The 17,937-nt window shown below is 56.1% G+C and overlaps 1 protein-coding gene across 2 annotated transcripts; it reads right to left on the bottom strand.

Moving 5' to 3' along the window:
- Positions 1 to 10,236: 10,236 nt before the first annotated feature.
- Positions 10,237 to 14,793, bottom strand: CRABP2 (cellular retinoic acid binding protein 2; the record flags this gene model as incomplete). Of its 2 annotated transcripts, XM_082865618.1 has the most annotated exons (4): positions 10,237 to 10,287; positions 10,745 to 10,861; positions 11,076 to 11,254; positions 14,724 to 14,793. In XM_082865618.1, 4 exons carry the CDS (start codon positions 14,791 to 14,793, stop codon positions 10,237 to 10,239), a joined length of 417 nt encoding a protein of 138 aa, XP_082721744.1. The 2 variants fall into 2 exon arrangements, with proteins under 2 accessions (XP_082721744.1, XP_082721745.1); XM_082865619.1 differs by lacking the exon at positions 10,745 to 10,861.
- Between the last annotated feature and the right edge of the window lie 3,144 nt (positions 14,794 to 17,937).

The following is a 17,937-nucleotide window of genomic DNA, read 5'->3' as shown; positions in this document are numbered from 1 at the left end:
AGGGCTGAGGCTGGGGCCAAGGAGTGACTCCTGTCCAGCGCCTCCTCCCCAGGGCTCTCTGAGTCTTGCCCCAGCCATGCCAGCCGAGGGGGAAGCTCCCGTGGAGCCCTTGTCTCAAGCAGCCACCGAGTGGAGGCAGGACACCGGGACACCTCCCACCTCATCTATGGGGGTTTGGGGGTCAGGCTGTCTTCCTGCTGAGAGTCCAAGGTGGGGGGACCCACTAAGGAGGAATGTGATGGGAAGGCATTTAGCAAGACTGAGGAGATTGGATAAAAGGTGGGAGAATGAGGGTATCTGGAGGAGGTGTTGGTCTATGCAGGGCAGCTGGGGGGAGGGGGAGGTATATTTATCTTCTGAGCTGGTGGCATTAAAAATAACCAGGGCCCCTGCGTAACCCAAGCTCCCAGGTTTCTATGGCAGGGTGGAGGCCATCAGTGGGGACTAGAAGGGCAGAGCAAAGAGGAAACAGAGGATGGAATCAGAAAGGTCTCCTCCCACCCCGCCCCCCCCCCCAGCCTGGGGCTACTGAGGGCTGGGACTGGGCAGGCTGGTGCCCCTAGGGCTGGCTGGAGGGGGCAGGGAGGGAAGGAAGAGGGGAACGGGGAGCCAGGCAGGAACAATGCTGGCACTGAGCCAGGAGCTGGAGTCAGGGACTGAGGAGAGAGGAGGGAAGGGGAAAGGATGAGGGGTGGAGAAGAGAAAAAGAAAAGAGAGCTGGGAGAGGTGGAAACAGTGTCCCCACGTGGGTGCGCCCACACTACTCCTCTTCTGAGTCTCTAAAGCTACTTGAGGAAAGGAGCCTGTCCTCTGAGTTCCAGCCCCTTGAGGAGCTGAAGCTACAGCAGGAGGAACTTCAGTTAGCCTTTAGGAAGGACTTCCCTGGAGGAATGGGGGCAAGGGAAGGAGTGAGCCAGAGAGGATTGTGGGAGGGTGCAATCTCTCCTTCTCTGTTAAGTCCTGGGACTCAGCTGGGTTTTGGCCCACGTTCTTGACCTGAGACAGGCTGCTGGAAGGATGACCTCACCTTTCTGCCTCTGTTTCTGCAGTTCCTTGGCTGATTTCTGAGTCAGGGACTGTGATGACAGAAGGACAATTACAGGAAAGTTTCGCTGAAAGATTAGCCTCTATACCCAGCTGTGAGGAAAGGGGCTGGAGCTGAGACCTGGGCAGCCTGACGGCAGAGGCTGAGGATGGCACGAGAGGGCCCTTCTGACACCTTGTCCCACAGAGTTTGCTGTGGGATGTCCCATCCCAGCTCAGCTCTGGAACTGAGGGCGAGGAGCCGGAATGATGTGCTTGGCACATACTAGGAGGTCGAGGAGTATTTCCTCAATGGATGAGAGGACGGATGAAAGTCAGGGACTGCATTGGTCCTGCTCAGCACAGGGTCTGGCGACTAGCTGATGCTCCGTAAATGTTTGTCAAGGGAATAAATGCTGCCCATCTGGCCAAGGCCAGGCCTGGGCCCTGCCTTTGTAGGCATCCCTGAAAACAGTAATGACACCTGTGCTGTGGTCGAACCAAGAGGAGGATGGGCTGGTCCTTGGGTCTCCTTACGCTTAGGTACACCCTGGGTGGGCTGAAATGAATTGGGGGCTGGACCATCAGGCCTCTGAGGAAGCTCCAGTGTCCCGCCCCAAAGCTGGGCCAAGTGAGGGTGGCTCTCCCTCCCCAGGCAGCTCTGGGCTGAGCCCAGGATCCCCTGCCCTTAGGCTCCTGCTGAAACTTTAGCCCATAATCCCCCACCTGAGCCTGAAGGGCTCCCACAGCTATCCCGGCCTCATAATCTTCAGTCCAGAAGGAGAGGAGAGGCCCAGCAAGGAGCAGAGGCTTGTCCCCCTTCCAGGGTGAGAGATGGAAGAGAGCCTATGGGGAAGACTAACACTTCTCCACCCTGGGGCACCCACTTCCCCGGCTGGGGAGAAAGAGGATGTGGAGGGGTCCTGCTGACACCTGTTGGGACCAAGCAGACCCCTCTTAATGTGACCAATGATTTCCCTGCTGCCTGAGTGATCCCCCAAGCAGGCCACACCACTTTCTGGTCCTCAGTTGCTTCTTGAACAAAGGAGAGGCATGATCCCCAAAGGCCCTTCCTTCTGGGACTCTGTTCTCTGGTTCTACAATTCCCAGCTTCTAAGATTCCACCTTGGGGCAGCCGGAAGGGAGGGCACGTTGCCGAGGACCGTGCAGCTGTCAGGCTGCTCCAGCTTGAGTCACCAGCTTGAATCCCAACCTGACCTGACACACCTGCTCACCTCAATGAGCGGGGGTGGGAGCTGAGACCTGAGTCCAGTTACCTCCAGACACCCCCAGATCTCCTCTGATGGCTGCCAGAATTGCCTTCCTCTCTGCTTTTCTCATCTCCTACTCCCCTGCAAGTGGCTGGATCCCCTGGGGGAAGCTGGGAGAGGCTGGCCAAACCTGTGGAGGGCTGGGATAGGAATGAGGTTTCTGGGGCGCTGGCCGGGGGCAGAGGTCAGGCAGGCATTTGATGAGGAGGCAGGAGAACGGAGGAGACGACCTTTTAAAGTCCCTTCCAGTTGGAGGAGTCGGGCATGCAGCTCCAAGGGATGAGAAAAGGACGAGAATGTCATGGGAAAAGAATGATGGTTCAAGAGGAGACCAGGGGCTGGGGTTAAGTGGGGTCAACCCTGTCTCATCTCACCCCCTTTGGTGCCAGTGACTGGGCAAGGGGCTGACCCTGCTGTCTGGGAGCAATTGTCACAGCCCTGTGGGGAGCGGGCGGGGAGCGGGGGAGGAAGGGGCAATTCAGGCAAACCCCACCAGCCCACCAGCCCAAAGGGAAAGGGGAACAGAGATGGGAGGAGAGGGACTGGGGTTCCTGGGACACCCAAGGAAGAAAGTGAGGGAGGGACACTGCCCCCTACAAGGCCACTCTGAGGAGAACTTCTCTTTGAGTGGGAATAGGGCTGGGAAGGAAGGTGCGACTGGACTGTAGGAGGGATGGTGAGGAAGGGGCCAGGCCACCCTCGGGTGGGCCTGGAGTGGGGAGCTCTTGGCAGCCCCGGCTGGGAGTGAGGGTGCTGTCAGCCAGCCAGGTTTCTGCCGCTGCCTGGGAAGAGCCCAGCCCAGAGATCCTTATCCAGGGCAGGGACAGAACTGGTTTCTCGACTGGCAGCACCAAGGGGGACAGGGGAAGGAAGAAGCCAAGAGGTCAGGAGGGCAGTGGCAGGCTTGAAGGAGAGGTGGGAGGACCTGACCTGGGGACCCCCGACCCTCACTAGAGCCGCAGTCTCAACCGCCGGGGGACCTCCGTAGGCATCGCTTTTGCATCCTATTTGCATATGACGGATTCACTTTCTAGACGGACTGAAGGACCCTCCCAGGTCCCCCAGCTGTCCCTGTCCTGCTATCCTGTCCCTCGTCTTTCTCAGGTACGACTGGCCCAGGCGGGAGAAATCCCTGGGTGGACTCCTCCCCACCTCCCCACCCCAGTCTCTCCCTTTCCACTGACACCTGAAGAGTCCTAAAGTCACTGAGGAGAGAGGCAGAGGAGCCAGCAAGAGGTGGGGGACTCTGGGGGACTCTCCTCAGAGCCTGCTCCCTTTCATCCTCCGCTACAAAGGGCCTGGCGGCCCCAGTCCCATCCATCTTGTGCCTGTGGCGGTCCTTAAGTAGCCCTTTGTTGGGACCTGGGGTCAGAGGGCCTGACCAGCATGCCCCCTCTCCTCTGAGCCCCACCCCTGGGGCCCTTTCTTTACCCCTCTTCCCCTCCTCCTGAGTATCTCAGCCTTCTCCAGCCTAGATCTCTCTGTCTCTCCCTCTGTCTCCCTCTGTCTCTCTCTGTCTCTCTCTCTGTCTCTGTCTCTGTCTCTGTCTCTGTCTCTCTCTCTCTCTCTGTCTCTCTCTCCCCTCTCTCAGGGCTTCCTGTATCTGGCTCCACCTCGGCCAATCCCTCCCATGTGGATTCCTGTAACGTGGTTCCTCCTGTCACACACTGGCACGGAGCTGCTCAGGTTCTGGAGGCCTCAGAGGTACCCTGGGCCTTGGCTTCCCCAGGGCTTTCTCCTCTCTGGTCTCAGCTGTGCCCTGACTCTCTTGGTTTTGACATTTCTAGACCTTTCTCTCAGCTCCATGCTCCTGTTTCTTGGTGTGTGTGTGTGTGTATACTTCAGTTTCCCTAAGATGTCGCTGTAGACTGTCCCAGTGCCTGTAAGTGCCCCTGCCATGCGTGCCAGCCCTGACCTCAGGAGAGAATCACACATACCCCCTCCCTTGGCTTTGCCCTCCCTTCCTCTCTGGCTCTTCTTGCTCTGGCCCTTGTTGGGGCTCAGTGACCCAGGCCCCTCTGTTGCCCCAGAGGTTTCACCTTCTCCCTCTCCTCTGAGAAGCTTGGACTCTAGAAAAGACTCTGCCCACAGATATCTCACAGAATTTTCAGGATGCATGCAGGGGGTGGGAGGTCCTATGCATTTTCCCTCCAATGCACTGCTGAGTAATGAGGGCAGGTAACAGAAGAGGAACCCAAGAGGCCTTGGGTTGGGAGGGGAAGCTGGAGAGATTTTCTCACAGGCTGGGCTGGGCTGGGCCAAATGGGTGAGGTGGCCGCTCCTTGGTCCAATCTCCTGGGTCCAGGACTGTAACTTCCTCGTCATCTCAGGCTGGCAGGCAGGGAAGTACTGGAGAAGCAGAGCCAGGAGGAGGTGCCTGCCCAAGGGGAGCCTCGGTCTCAGGGTGGACACACAGCTACTGCCTTCAGAGAACCCCCAGTCTGCTGGGGGAGACCCAGTCCCTGCCCTCCGAGATCTCCTGGGAAAAAGAAATGTCTCTTCTGTCTGCCATTCTCAACAACTTTATTCAGAAAGAGACAAGCTAGGCAGAGAAACAAGAGCAGATGCCCCGAACAGACAGACAGAGCTCTGGCCGCAAGGGCCTGGGAAAGGCTTGAAAAAAGGCCTCTCCAGGGTGGGAGTGGGGAGTCAAGTTGACGGGGGAAGGGTAGGTTGGGGAGCCAGCAGCCTGGATGCAGGCCAGACAGAGCTGGAGTCAAGGATGGGGTGAGAGGGGAGGAGGTGATGCCGAAGATAAAGAAAGGGCTCAGGCTGACAAATTAAGACTCTTCTGGGTTAAACCAAACACAAAACGCATCCAGAAAGCTCAGCCTGATTCATTCTTCCATTTCTGAAAACAGCACCAGCAGCGACCAAAGCCAGACAGCCATTCTTTTTTTCTTCATAAATTTATTTTTATTTATTTATTTTTGGCTGCATTGGGTCTTCGTTGCTGCGCACAGGCTTTCTCTAGTTGCAGCGAGTGGGGGCTGCTTTTGGTTGCGGTGCGCGGGCTTCTCATGGCGGTGGCTTCTCTTGTTGCGGATCACGGGCTCTAGAGCGCGCAGGCTTCAGTAGATGTGGCTCGTGGGCTCCGTAGTTGTGGCTCGTGGGCTTTAGAGGGCAGGCTCAGTAGGTGTGGCTCACGAGCTTAGCTGCTCCGCGGCATGTGGGATCTCCCCAGACCAGGGCTCGAACCCGTGTCCCTTGCATTGGCAGGCGGATTCTTAACCACTGTGCCACCGGGGAAGCCCCCAGACAGCCATTCTTGACGCCTCCCTTCTAATGCATCACAGTCTGCACCCTCCCCCAAATTTTTCTCCACCTTCTGCCCGAGCACCTCACCAGTCTTCTGATGGCTTTCCTTCACTTCCCCTTTTCTCTGTTCCATCTCCACCTGGCTGCCAGAAGAAAATCCTTAGAACACAAGTGAAATGCCACCCCCTTTTTAAAAATCCTTCAATGGCTTCTCATTGCTCTTAGAATAAAATAAGAAATAGTGGCAATTCCCTGGTGATCCAGTGGTAAGGAGTCCGTGCTCTCCCGGCTGAGGGCCCGGGTTTGATCCCTGGTCAGGAACTGAGATCCCACAAGCTGCGCAAGGCGCAGTCAGAAGAAAAGAAAGAAAGAAAAAGAAAAGAAATACTTACTGTGGCCCTCAGGTCCTTCAGGCTCTGCACGATCCAGCCACTGATGGCCCCCAGCTCCCAGGCACTCCAGTTATGGGACCTTGAACAGCCCCAAACTGTCCTTAGAGACTCTACCCCATGGTTCTCTCTGCCTAGAGCACCTTCCCCTCTGCTCTACCCCACTGAGTCCTCCAGGGCCCCCTTAAGTGCTTTGTCCTCCAAAACACCTGCTCTTCTGATGCTCTGCCCACCCCCAATCTGAATGAGGTCTTCTCTGTGGCACTCTCTCCCTCTACTCTGCTTCTCCTTCATAGCACCTACCACACAGGTAATTGCATATATATATATATATATATTTTTTTTTTTTTTTGCTGCATCCGGTCTTAGTTGCGGCACGCGGGGTCTCCGTTGAGGCGTGCGGGGTCTTCATGGTGGTGCATGGGCTTCTCTCTAGTTGTGGCACCCAGGCTCCAGAGCTCGTGGGCTCTGTAGTTTGCGGCACACGGGCTTTCTAGTTGAGGCGCGTGAGCTCAGTAGCTGTGATTCATGGGCTTAGTTGCCCTGCGACATGTGGGATCTTAGTTTCCTGACCAGGGATCCAACACGCATCCCCTGCATTGTAAGGTGGGTGCTTTACCACTGGGCCACCAAGGAAGTCCCTTGCATATTTATTGATGCATTTACTTTTTAACCATCTTTCCCTACTAAAGGTCTGTTCCCCTCCCCCCCACAGCCCCCATGAGGGCAGAGATCTTGTCCATTTTATTCATTTCTGTGTTTCCAGTACCTAGCAGGGTGCCCAGCTCCTAGGAGGCTCTCAGGAAACAATAGTTGGATGAATAAATGAAAGGGTCCCTCACCTCCCCCACCCCACACTCAGAGACGGGACTTGCTTACCCAAGGACTCTGCACACTGTCTGCCTGCTCCCTGGCCCTGACCCTCTGCCCTCAGCTGCTGAATGTGGCCTCTCTTGGGGCAGGAACAGAAGGCTCTGGCCCCAGGGCATCCTGATCTTGCAGGGAGAGGAGGCTCCCCAGCCGACACAGAGGCTCTGAAGCGTGACCACCAACTGTGCACTGTGCCGATGGAGGGAGAGGCTGCTTCAGGCCGTGTGAGGAGCTAAGCTTTGGAGAAGCAGCTGAATGCCAGTGGGTGAGAGGGCAGCATACCATGCAGGGGAGGTTGGAGCTGAGGCCTGCCTGGAGGAACACACACCGGAAAGGGCAGGGGCCATGTCTTGAAGGGCCTCTAATACCCGTTTGGACTTTATTTTGGACAAAAAAGAGGGTGCAGCTAAAGGGATTTTGTGTCTTGTTTTATGGCTTTTTAAACAGGGCTCTGACATAATAAAATGTATGTTTTGAAGGATCCTCTGGCAGCACTGTGGAGGTTAGATCAGAGATGCTAAGAGCTTACTATTGCTAAGTGCTATGTACGTAATGAGATTTATTTTATTTAACTATTACAACACCCTTGTGAGGTAGATGTTATATATAATTGCTGTTTTCTAGATTAGAAACCTGAGACTCATAACAGCCCTCTTCATTGGAAAAGTGCTGCTTCCCATCCCATGGGATTCTGATGCGATTGTTAATCACCGAACCAGACCTGTTCCTTGGCCATGGGTGTGGCATGAGGTCCAGGCCTGGCCAATCAGTGGGCCCCTTGCTTTGCCAACAGCAACTAGACCAAGGGTCCAAGGGATGGTCATGTGATATAAGCAGAACCAGACTGAGTCCTTCTGGGATGTTGAAGATATAGACCCCGGGAGAGAGTCCCACTTGTTTTTGGATCTCAAGGGGTAACCATGTAAGCTTGGGTCATATGAAGCCAATTTCCTATGACTTAGAGAACATTTCTGTGTGATAGGATTGAAGGTGACCAATGCACAAAGAAACAGAGGTGAGCAGGATGGATGCAAAGGGAGAGGCTGATGTACTTGTTTGGGTCCCTGGACTTAGCCACACCTGAAGCTAGACCCAGCTGAAACTTCCCAGGACATAAGCTATTGAATTACATTATTTTGTGTTTAGTTCAAAACTATACATGTACTTCCCCACCATGTTCAGAGCAGCACTATTTACAATAGCCAAGACATGGAAAATAATCCAAGTGCCCATCAATGGACAATTGGCCTAAGAAGATATGGCATGTATATATATATATATATATATATACATACACACACACACACACACACACACACACACACACACACACACACACACACGCGCGCGCTGTGGAATATTACTCAGCCATAAAAAAGAATAAAATATTGTCATTTGCAGCAACATGGATGGACGTAGTGATTATTATACTAAGTGAAGTAAGTCAGAGAAAGACAAATATTATATATCACTTATATGTGGAATCTAAAAAATAATACAGGGAATTCCCTGGTGGTTCAGTGGTTAGGACTCCACACTTCCACTGCAGGGGGCCAGGGTTCACTCCCTGGTCAGGGAACTAAGATCCCGAAAGCCGGGCAGTGTGGCCAAAAAAATAATAATACAAATGAACTTGTTTACAGAACAGAAACAGACTCACAGACATAGAAAACAAATTTATGGTTACCAAAGGGGAAAGGGGACGGGGGAGGGATAAATTAGGAGTATGGGAATAACAGATACACACTAACATATATAAAATAGATGAACAACGAGGATTTACTGTATAGCACAGGGAACTGTATTCAGTATTTTGTAATAGCCTAAAATGGAAAAGAATTGAAAAAATATATATATATATATCCGAATCACTTTGCTGTACACCTGAAACTAACACAATATTGTAAACCAACTATACTTCAATTAAAAACAAAAACAAGGGGCTTCCCTTGTGGCTCAGTGGTTGAGAGTCTGCCTGCCGATGCAGGGGACACGGGTTCGTGCCCTGGTCCGGGAAGATCCCACATGCCGCAGAGCGGCTGGGCCCGTGAGCCATGGCTGCTGAGCCTGCGCGTCCGGAGCCTGTGCTCCGCAACGGGAGAGGCCACAACAGTGAGAGGCCCGTGTACCTCAAAAACAAAACAAAAACAAAAAATCCAGACAACTGAAGCTCAGAGACACTAAGTAACTTGTCTGAGGTCACACAACTAGCAAGTGGCAGAACCAGGATTTGAGCCTCTCTTATTCTAACACTTGTGCTCATTTCGCCCTATCACAGCATGATAATGTAAAGAGCAAACAGGCAAACCAGTTAGGAGGTGAGCAGTGAGAAAGCATGGTCTAGGGCAGTGGCCTGGGGAAGGAGGGCAGGCATTTGAGAGATGATGATGGAATTTGGGAAGACACGGGACAGACCTGAGTGTGGAGGCTCAGTGAGGTGAGTGGGAGGAGGACCCAAGGGGCCTGGAAGACCCAGGAGACAGGGCAGATGGGGCAGAGTGAGGGATCTCAAGGCAGAGATGGGTTTGTCTCAGACACAGAGGATACCTGGGTAAGAGCAAGGCCAGCCCGTGGGCGGTGACGAGCTCGTCTGGAACCAGGTGGGAAGCCAAGGCCAGGCCCAGGGTCGCCCACAGATTGGGGTTGGAGGAGAGAGAAGGAACAATTGGAGGAGGAGGAAGCTGTGTCACCATCATGGGAGAAGGTGGGAATCAGTTCCCCAGCGAGCCAGCTCAGAGTCAGGGGGGCCCTGGTGGCCTTGGAAGCCAGAGCAGGAGACAAAGGAGGCTGGAGGAGGGGAAGTGAAGGTGATGCTCATGGACTCAGCAGCAAATGAGGGGGTGGTGATGAGAAAGGTGAAGGGAAGGTGGTTCCCTCCCAGGTGTGTAAGTCGCACCGGTGCTGCTGAAACATCGACTCTCTCACGCTGCAATTTAGAGGCAAAGTTGAACTCAGGTGACTTACCCAACCCCTTCCCAATGAGCCAGAGACAGGTTTTATTTTCTAAAACATTTTAATAAAATTAACCAATAAATATTCTACACTGTATGGGCTACAGGGACAAAGAGTGGAAGACAGAGGGCCGGTCTTCCCAGTCGGGCCCTCAGGTCCCCTTGCAGAAAAAGAGAGAGACGGTGCTCTGGGCTGGCTTGGGGCTGGGACTGCTGACTTGGGATGGGGGGAGTGATTCTGGAACGGGTGATCTGGGGTCCTGCCATCCATCCCACTTTGTTGGTGTATGGGAGGAGAAGAGGGGGCAAAAAAAGCAGAGCCCCTGCAGGAGGCATCCTAGCACCCCCAGAAGTGACTGGGGTGAGGGGAGAGCTAGCCTAGAAGGAAGGAATGGGGGAGGGGCAGCCCATGGGGCAGTGAAGCAGGGAGCATGGGCTGGTGGCAGGCTCTGGCGGCTCTTGGGCCACAGCCACTCACTCTCGGACGTAGACCCTGGTGCACACGATGTCGTCCGCCGTCATGGTCTGAAAGGGGAGAAGGCATTGTTAGCCTGGGTCCTGTGCTTGGTTGCAGGAAGGTTGAGCGGAGGTACTCTGCTTGCCCTCCAGGTCCAAACCTACTTCTTGGCTCAGGACTCACAGGTAAGAGCTGGTCACAAAATGCCTGGGCATCATGGGATGGAGGACAATACAGCCCCAGGGGTCCATCCTAAGTCTGTCTCCCCAAGCCTGGAAGATCCCCGCGGAGAACTGTTGGGACCTCTCAGCGCATGTCCTTTGTTCCAAATGGAAGGGACACCCTTTTACGTTTGCACAAGGACACTGTATGGGACAGGGACAGCCTAGTCCTGCCCCAGCAGCCTCATAGGAGACGGGGAGACCAGCCACAGTTGTTCTTAAATCTCCTGCACCCTGGAATGTCCCGGAAAATCTCTGAAGGTAGCACTGGGCTTGCTCTGAGCTGAGAGGAGGCAGGCCTTACCAGGATCAGCTCTCCGTCATTGGTCAGTTCTCTGGTCCAGGAGGTCTTGGGACCCTCTCCCTTCAAAAGCCTCTGCTCGCAGACCATTTTGTTCTCACTCTCCCATTTTACCAGGCTCTGCATGAGAGGGTGGTCAGGTGAGGTGGGCCCACAGCAGGGACAATGCTGTGAGAGGTATAGGCGATGCACCCCCTTTCTTCCCACCACCACTATCTAGGGACTTTCTCCATTGGAACTGGAGGAAAGACTCTAGGAAAAGACTGGAAAATGTCATGTTGAGAGGCAGGGCAACAGATGCCATGACCCTGAGGGACCCCGTCCCGGCACGCACCTTACAGGGTCTCCCGTCCACAGTCTGCTCCTCAAACTCTTCTCCAATATTGAAGTTGATCTCTGTGGTACGCACGGTGGTAGAGGTTTTGATGTAGAAAGTGTCTCCCTCCTGTTTGATCTCCACTGCTGGCTTGGATGCTGCAGCCACGGCGATCTTCCTCAGCATCACGTTCACCCCTGGAGGGAGAGGAGAGGCTCGACTCTTATGGGTGCTCCAGGCGCCTGGCTCACACTCTCCCCAGGGACAGCAGGAGCAGGCTGAACTGTGAGCGGCTGGGAAGAGGGGCAAGCTGCCTGGGTGTCCAAGAAAGCACCTTGAAGGGAGGGCAGGTGGTACAGCCCCGATGGCTGGTGGGTTCAGGGAGGAGGGACAGAGAGGCAGTGCCCCGCCCTTGGGAGTTCTGCTTCTAGCTACGGCCCCACCTGGATGAGTCAGCAGCCCTGGATCGGGATCCCCAAGTCTCAGCTCTTCACTCGGTTCTTGGGGGCAGCTTCCCCCTATTCCTCTCATCCTGCGACAGCTCACCTTGGCTCAATTCACCTCACTTTTGGTCCTTTGTCCATCCTGCTGGAGACCATCTGCTGGGGTGGGCTCATCAGAGCCACTGCGTCTGCACCCCCGCCCACGTGCAGGGCAGGCCTTCCCCCGCCAGGCCTCACTACTCACGTCCTGGAGTAGGGGCCACTTCCCTCTCTGCCCACTCCCCTCCCCTGTCTTGTGACCTTTATTTGCTGAGCCTCTGTCCCTCCCCAGGATGAGAAGAAGCAGGGATTCTCAGCAGGGGAAGAGGTGGGACAGCTGTTTCCCCCTACAGAATGGTCAGAAGCCTGGGGACACCACCGGCTGTGAAATAAGATCCATTAGGCCATGATTTCCACCTGGCTCACCCTCCCTTGCAGGCTGGGTGACCCTGGGCAAATGGCTTAACCTCTCTGAGCCTTAGATTCCACAACTGTAAAATGGAGACAGTAACTTCTTCAAGAGCCTATCACATGGGATGATGTGTGTTTAGGCCCTAGCACACGCAGTGCCAGGCACATCTATATGTTTTCAGGAAACAATAGCTACTCTTATTGTTGTTGTTATTTTCACTGATAAAAGGAAGGCAAAGAAAAAGCCAGAGTTGGGGCTCAGACAAAGTTCCCTGCATCGGACTCCTGCCCACCTGCCCTCCTGGAACAGAAAGGGACACTCCCCTCCCCTCCCCTGATGTGGGCCCGACTCCAGGAACACCCACCCAACTTCAGGGGTCAGGTCTTCTCATTCAGCCTCTGTGGATTCAGAGTCGCTGTGCCTGTCCCCCTATCCTTTCCCAGATTGGACCCCTTCTCTCTATTCCCTAGTTATTTCAAAGGAGTGGAGGAGCCAGAGAGAGCAGCCCTCTGGCAGGAAGTCAAGCAGGCAGGGAGGCACCTCTAGTCAGGGCCCAGGTCCAAGCTCTACACCCTTCACCTGGCCTGGCCTCCTGCCCTGAACTGGAGCAGAACGCTTCAGGGAAGCAATGGGTGGGATGAGGGGCCAAGCTGGGCTGGGCCAGGCAAGTGGGATTCCCTACCTCCCAATGCGGTCCAGACCCCCTGGCCCTCCTCCAGACCTGGGTCCCTAGAGAAGAAACAAATCCCCTTTCCCCTCGGCACCAGAGCAGACCCACTCTATTCCAGACAGAAGGGAATGGGAGGAAGCCCTGTCCCTCAGGAGCCCCAGGAGCGCACTTCTTGGCTGCCAATCTCTTGGGTCCAGGGAGAAATGACTGAGGTTCCCAGGACTAATTGACTTGGTAAAAGAGACATATCCCACTCCACCTCCTTGGACAAAAAGACTACTTCACTCTCTGGTGCTACCCGGGAAGTCCATCCTGTTATCCATCTTTCCCGTTATAGGAACAGGAGCTGCTAGCTATGTGTCGTAACCATCATACTGGATGGGACGGGTATCCCCCAAATACCTGAGCATCCCTCCCCAGGAGAGAGACTCTTGCATAGGACAAAGAGGGGTGAGAAGGGACTGAGATTCCTGCGGAAGCAAGGCTAGGTCCAGAGGAGACACCCCTCCAGCCCGCTTCTGGTACCTGTGGTGCTGGGGCCAGGCTCAGCCAACGTTGGCTGATTCAGGACTGTGTTTGTCTAACGGGTCTGTTTTCAATCTGCCCAACAGCAAGCCCTGAGGAGGGCACGTGGCTCTGAGAGACCCCGCAGGGAGGACAAACAGACTGAAGACAGACAGACAACAGGGTTGGGTTTGGGATCTTATCCTCCAGCTGGGGCCTGGGGGTGTGCCAGGCCACTGCCTCCTCCACTGGGGAGAGGGGCCAGAATCCAGAGAAGTTGGGGGATGGAATGGCATCTAGGCTTTCTGAAGGGAAACTTGTTATCCTTTGGCAGGATCTCGGTGGCACGCGGGATCTTGGCTGCTGCATGAGGCAGGCATGCGGGATCCAATTCTCCAATCAGGGATCAAACCCAGGCCCCCTGCACTGGGAGTGCGGGGTCCCCATTGGACCACCAGGGAAGTCCTGGATCTTTCATTTCAACAAGGGTAGGGCAAGAAAGGCTGACATGATTACAAGAAATACTGTGGTCAGACTGCAAGCAGAACTAATGGTAAGGAAGGATGGAAATCCCTGCTTTCCTCACTGCATTCCAGCCCCTTCCTAGTTCCTGACTCATTTCTACAGCCCCCGGCCCCACACAGGGTGCCCTCTGCTCATTCCAGCTGGGGTCTCTCTGTTCAGTTCAGAAATTGATGGCTCCAGGGTTTCCAGGTGGCTTCCCAGTGGCTGGGTCCTTGACTAACCTCCATCTCTTTGCAGAGCCCTCTCCCCAGCCGGCCCAGGCTTTCCCCACCCCTCCTCCCCAGACACCAGAGGGCACACAGGAGTTGGGAAGGGCAGTCTGGGTAGATTCAACTTCCTCCACCTTTAACCAACAGACCTAGCTGGGTTGCAGCCCTTCTCCAGGGAGGCAGGGAGAAGAGAATTCGGATTTTCTCAAAGGGAGGGGATGGCTGGGGTTTCACACGAAGCCATTTGTTGAAATCTAAGAAAGTGATAATTATCCAGAGCGAGTTTAAGATTCTGGAGCTGCTCGCTGTAGGAAAATATTTGTCTCACAGATGGAGGGTGGCGGGAGCAGAGTGGAAAAGTTCTGAAAGGGGGATCTGGGGGCCCTGCGGTGACGGATCACCTGGTGGGTGGAGCCCCGCACAGAGAGATCTGGAATCTGCCCGGGGATTGGGTTACCTGCGGGGGGCAAGGGGAAGGAGGCAGGAATGCCTGGGGTGGGGGTGGGAGGCTCGGCTGGGTAGGGACCCAGGCTCCCAGCCTGGATGCAAGGTGTGCAGCTTCCGAACTGCGGAGAACCCCACTGCCTCACCCCAGGGAATACCGACCTCATGCTTCTGGTTTCTACTTGATTCAGAGGCTGAGTCGCCGCAGGAGTTGGCGTCTGTGGGCGCCCCGCCAGAGGAAGAAGGATTTAGGTGTTCGGGCTCAGCGCCCCGGGACCCAGGCGTCTGACCCCTATTCTTGGGAACGCAGGCGCCCAGCTTCCCACGCCCTGATTCCAACTTCCCTTTCTTTCTCGTACCCACCTCCAAGGCCTCGGCGGAGCCCCCTCTCCTCTCCCGGGCGCTCAAAAATCTCCTTACCCAGAACTTTGAGCAAATCCTCAAAGTTCTCCGATCGGATGATCTTCCAGTTGCCAGAGAAGTTGGGCATGGTGGCGGTGCTAGTGGCGGTCCCCTTAGATCCTTCGGCTGGAGCACTGGACGCTGAGTCCTTTAGTCGAAAGAGATGTCTCCGCCGCCTTCGCCGGATGGTAAGACTCAGGAACCAGGACTCGTCCGAAGACAACCCTAAAGCCGGCCTGGGCTCTCGCGCGGGCAGCTTTTATACCCTTTGTGGACCCGCCCTTGCCCAAGAATGAGGTGGTCCCGCCTCCCGCTCCGCCCCCCCCCTCCACCCCACCTGGGGGGCCTTGAGCCCCGGCCCTGCATTACCACCCCACCCCCACTCCCACCCCGTCCTCTGGATCTAGCCCAGTGGGCGGGTCCAGAATTCGCTGAGAGGGCCCGAGATTGCTGGCTCCCGCGCCAGTGGGTGGATGAGGAGGCGGACGGAGGGCTATAGCCCTCGGACTGGGCTCTCAACCGAGAGGAGAGGGCGCTAGGCCCGGGGCACAGATGCTGGGCTCTCATGTCCTGCAGTTCGAGGCACAGGGTCGCACCTCGCTTGTTCCCCATCCCTGCCCAACCTGACACGGTGCGCTCGACTCCTTGGCGCCGGACACCCGGCGACACCACCGGCGGGTGAACCCCTGCTTGCAAGCCAGAGCCGGGGAAGAGAATGCGCGGCCGAGCTCCGGCTCCACTGAAGCTTGAGTTGGATCCAGTGTGACCGCTCCGAACTCGAGACCGGCTGGGGAGCCCTGGGGTTTAGGGGCCAGGCACCTAAGTGAGGCAACAGCGCCCCCTACTGGAACAACTCGAAGAGGCTGGGAGGGGGCTTCACCCCCTACCCACCACCCTCGACTCCCCACCCAGTATCGGGCTCAAGTAGCGCCTGCGGACGCTGGAAGTTGAAGCAAAGAGACTCATTCTTCTTAAAGCGTTGGGCGGGCATCGAAGGGTTAAACAGGAGCCTGGAGCGCCAGGCTGGGGAGGGCAGAGGTCACAGCCAATCACTTGACACGAGCTCTTTATTGCGGCGCTTTCTCTGTCACTTGGCTCCCCAGACCCCCGAGGGAATCGCAGCAGGCGGCAGGGAGGGGAGGCGGGGACTGAGGCGCGGAGCCCTCGGCGCGCCGCGCTGCCACCTAGGTTGGGGGGAGTCTGGGTGCCCCGGGGAAGGGGCGGAGCGGGGTCTCAGGTGTCACCATTCTGAGCCGTAAAACTGGCGGAAGGAGAGGCCGCCCCGCCGCGAGCAGCTTTGAAGTGGGAGATCAAAGGAAGGGGGTAGGGAACGGCTCCCCACGGAGACCCAAGTGGGAGTGAGCGAGACCCCGGGGGAGAGGGCCAGGAGACAGAGAAACAAATGGAAGTCAGGCAGGGAACCTCGGAGACAGGCCGGGAGACTCGAGACCGCCGACCGCAGAGGATGCGGTACCCTGAGCGGGCGGAACCCGGGGACCTGTCTAGCGCTGAGGGACACTGCAGCCCAGCTGCCCTCGGCGAATCCGTGCACGTGGCCCCGATGCCCGTGCCGCACCCCACCCCCGCCACCCTGCCGGAGCTGTCCTCCCAGCTTCTTCCGAGACGGTGAAGAAAATCCCCTCATCTGGTCCCAGCCCTGGGTTCCTGCCCTGGCCCCTCCCTGCCAGCGTGGCCATGGGTGGAGCAGAAGACAGGCTCTCCGAGATTCTAGGCCCTTTCCCTTAGAGCCCGGGAACGGTCTAAGGAGGTAGGGGCCTTAGTTAGGGAGGAGCCCGGAGGAGGAGAGCCAAGGGAGAGGGGCTGGAGGATTTACCAAAGTCACACTGGAGGTCGAGCCTCTGTGCTGTAAAGAGGAAAATCTCTGAATTACGGGTGTGTAGGAAAAAAAAAATAATGCAACTAGGGTGACTCTGGAGCAGGAGGGATGGAGATTAGACTGTAGAAAGGACTTCTTGACAGGGTCCCACCCTGCAATAACCAATCAAAGGTCAATTCTGAAGAAGGGAGCTGGATGCTCCAGCCTGGTTTTAGGGTTCCAGGTTTGGTGTGGGAGAGTTTATTTGGGGGTGCGGGTGGCCTGGTCTTCTGGAAGTGAGGGGGCAGCAGGTCGAAGGGCTCTCGGAGGATGGACAGACAAAAGCAGAGGTGGTGGAGGGAAGGGGGTGGTCCCTGGGGGGTGCTTAGGGCCTGGGGTTAAGGCACAGCCTGTGCTCCTCCCCCATCCACACGGCTCCAGCAACGCTGTAGGTAAAGGGAGGGGGATTAGGTTCTGACAGTGAAATCAGGCTCCCAGCCAAAGGGATGAGGAGAGGCTGGGGGAGGGAACATGGTGGAAAGCAGACTCCTGCTGCCTCTCCTTCCCCCTCACTGCCCCCTACCTCTTCCACCCAGGTCCCATGTCCATCTCCACTCCAGCCCTCTTGAGACCCCAGCCAGAATAGTCCAGTCTCCTCCTCAATATGCATCCCTCCTGCTGCAAAAGAGAAGGGCCAGTGGTGGCCCTCTCCCCCACAAGCCTTGTGAGAAGGATGTAGAAACCTCGCTCAAAAGATGGTCAACCAGAATGAGGGAGCCTAGACCTGCAGGAGCACAGAGGAGGGATGTGGTCTGGCTGAGGAAACTGGAGAGGCTGGAGGTGGGGGCTCCCTGGGGTGGAGGAAGGAGGCCTGGGCCCACTCCCCTCCCTTCACTTCCTCACTCCCCCCACTGGCCAGGCAGCCAGAATTTCCAAAAAGACAGAAGTAAGACAAAGGAAAGTCGGGCTGGGAGGGGAATTTTTTCCAGATGTGCTTGTGGTTTGGCAGCTCTGGGCCTGAGTTTCAGCCCCCGCATCCCAACCCTGGCTGAGGGAGGTGGGCAGAGGGTCCAGAGCATGGTGCCGGGCAGCTAGGCTGGATGTCTCAGCCTCCAGCAGCCCTGTTACCCCACAGAAGCATGGAGGCTCATGTGTAAGGGGTGCTTAGGGGAGAATCAGGGGAAGGGGGTTGGGGGACTGGGGTTGGGAGCAGTGGGATGAGAGGGCTGGGGGTACCGGGAAAGGGGGCTGACAGAGGAGGCTGGGGGAGCCTAGGGGCAAGGGACAGGGACTAGGGCCCTGGAACAAGGCGATGGGGAGGAGTTTAGCCAGCATCAGTCATTCAGTCACAACTGGCTTTAATTTCCCGCTGGGATCCATAAGGAGAAGGAATTTCCTAGTGTCGCTGGCCTTTTA

This window comes from Leucopleurus acutus (genome assembly GCF_964270905.1).
Source record: "Leucopleurus acutus genome assembly, chromosome: 2".
Taxonomy (NCBI): Eukaryota; Metazoa; Chordata; class Mammalia; order Artiodactyla; family Delphinidae; genus Leucopleurus; species Leucopleurus acutus.
Note: the sequence above shows the minus strand (reverse complement) of the source record. Positions and strands in the feature narration are given on the sequence as shown.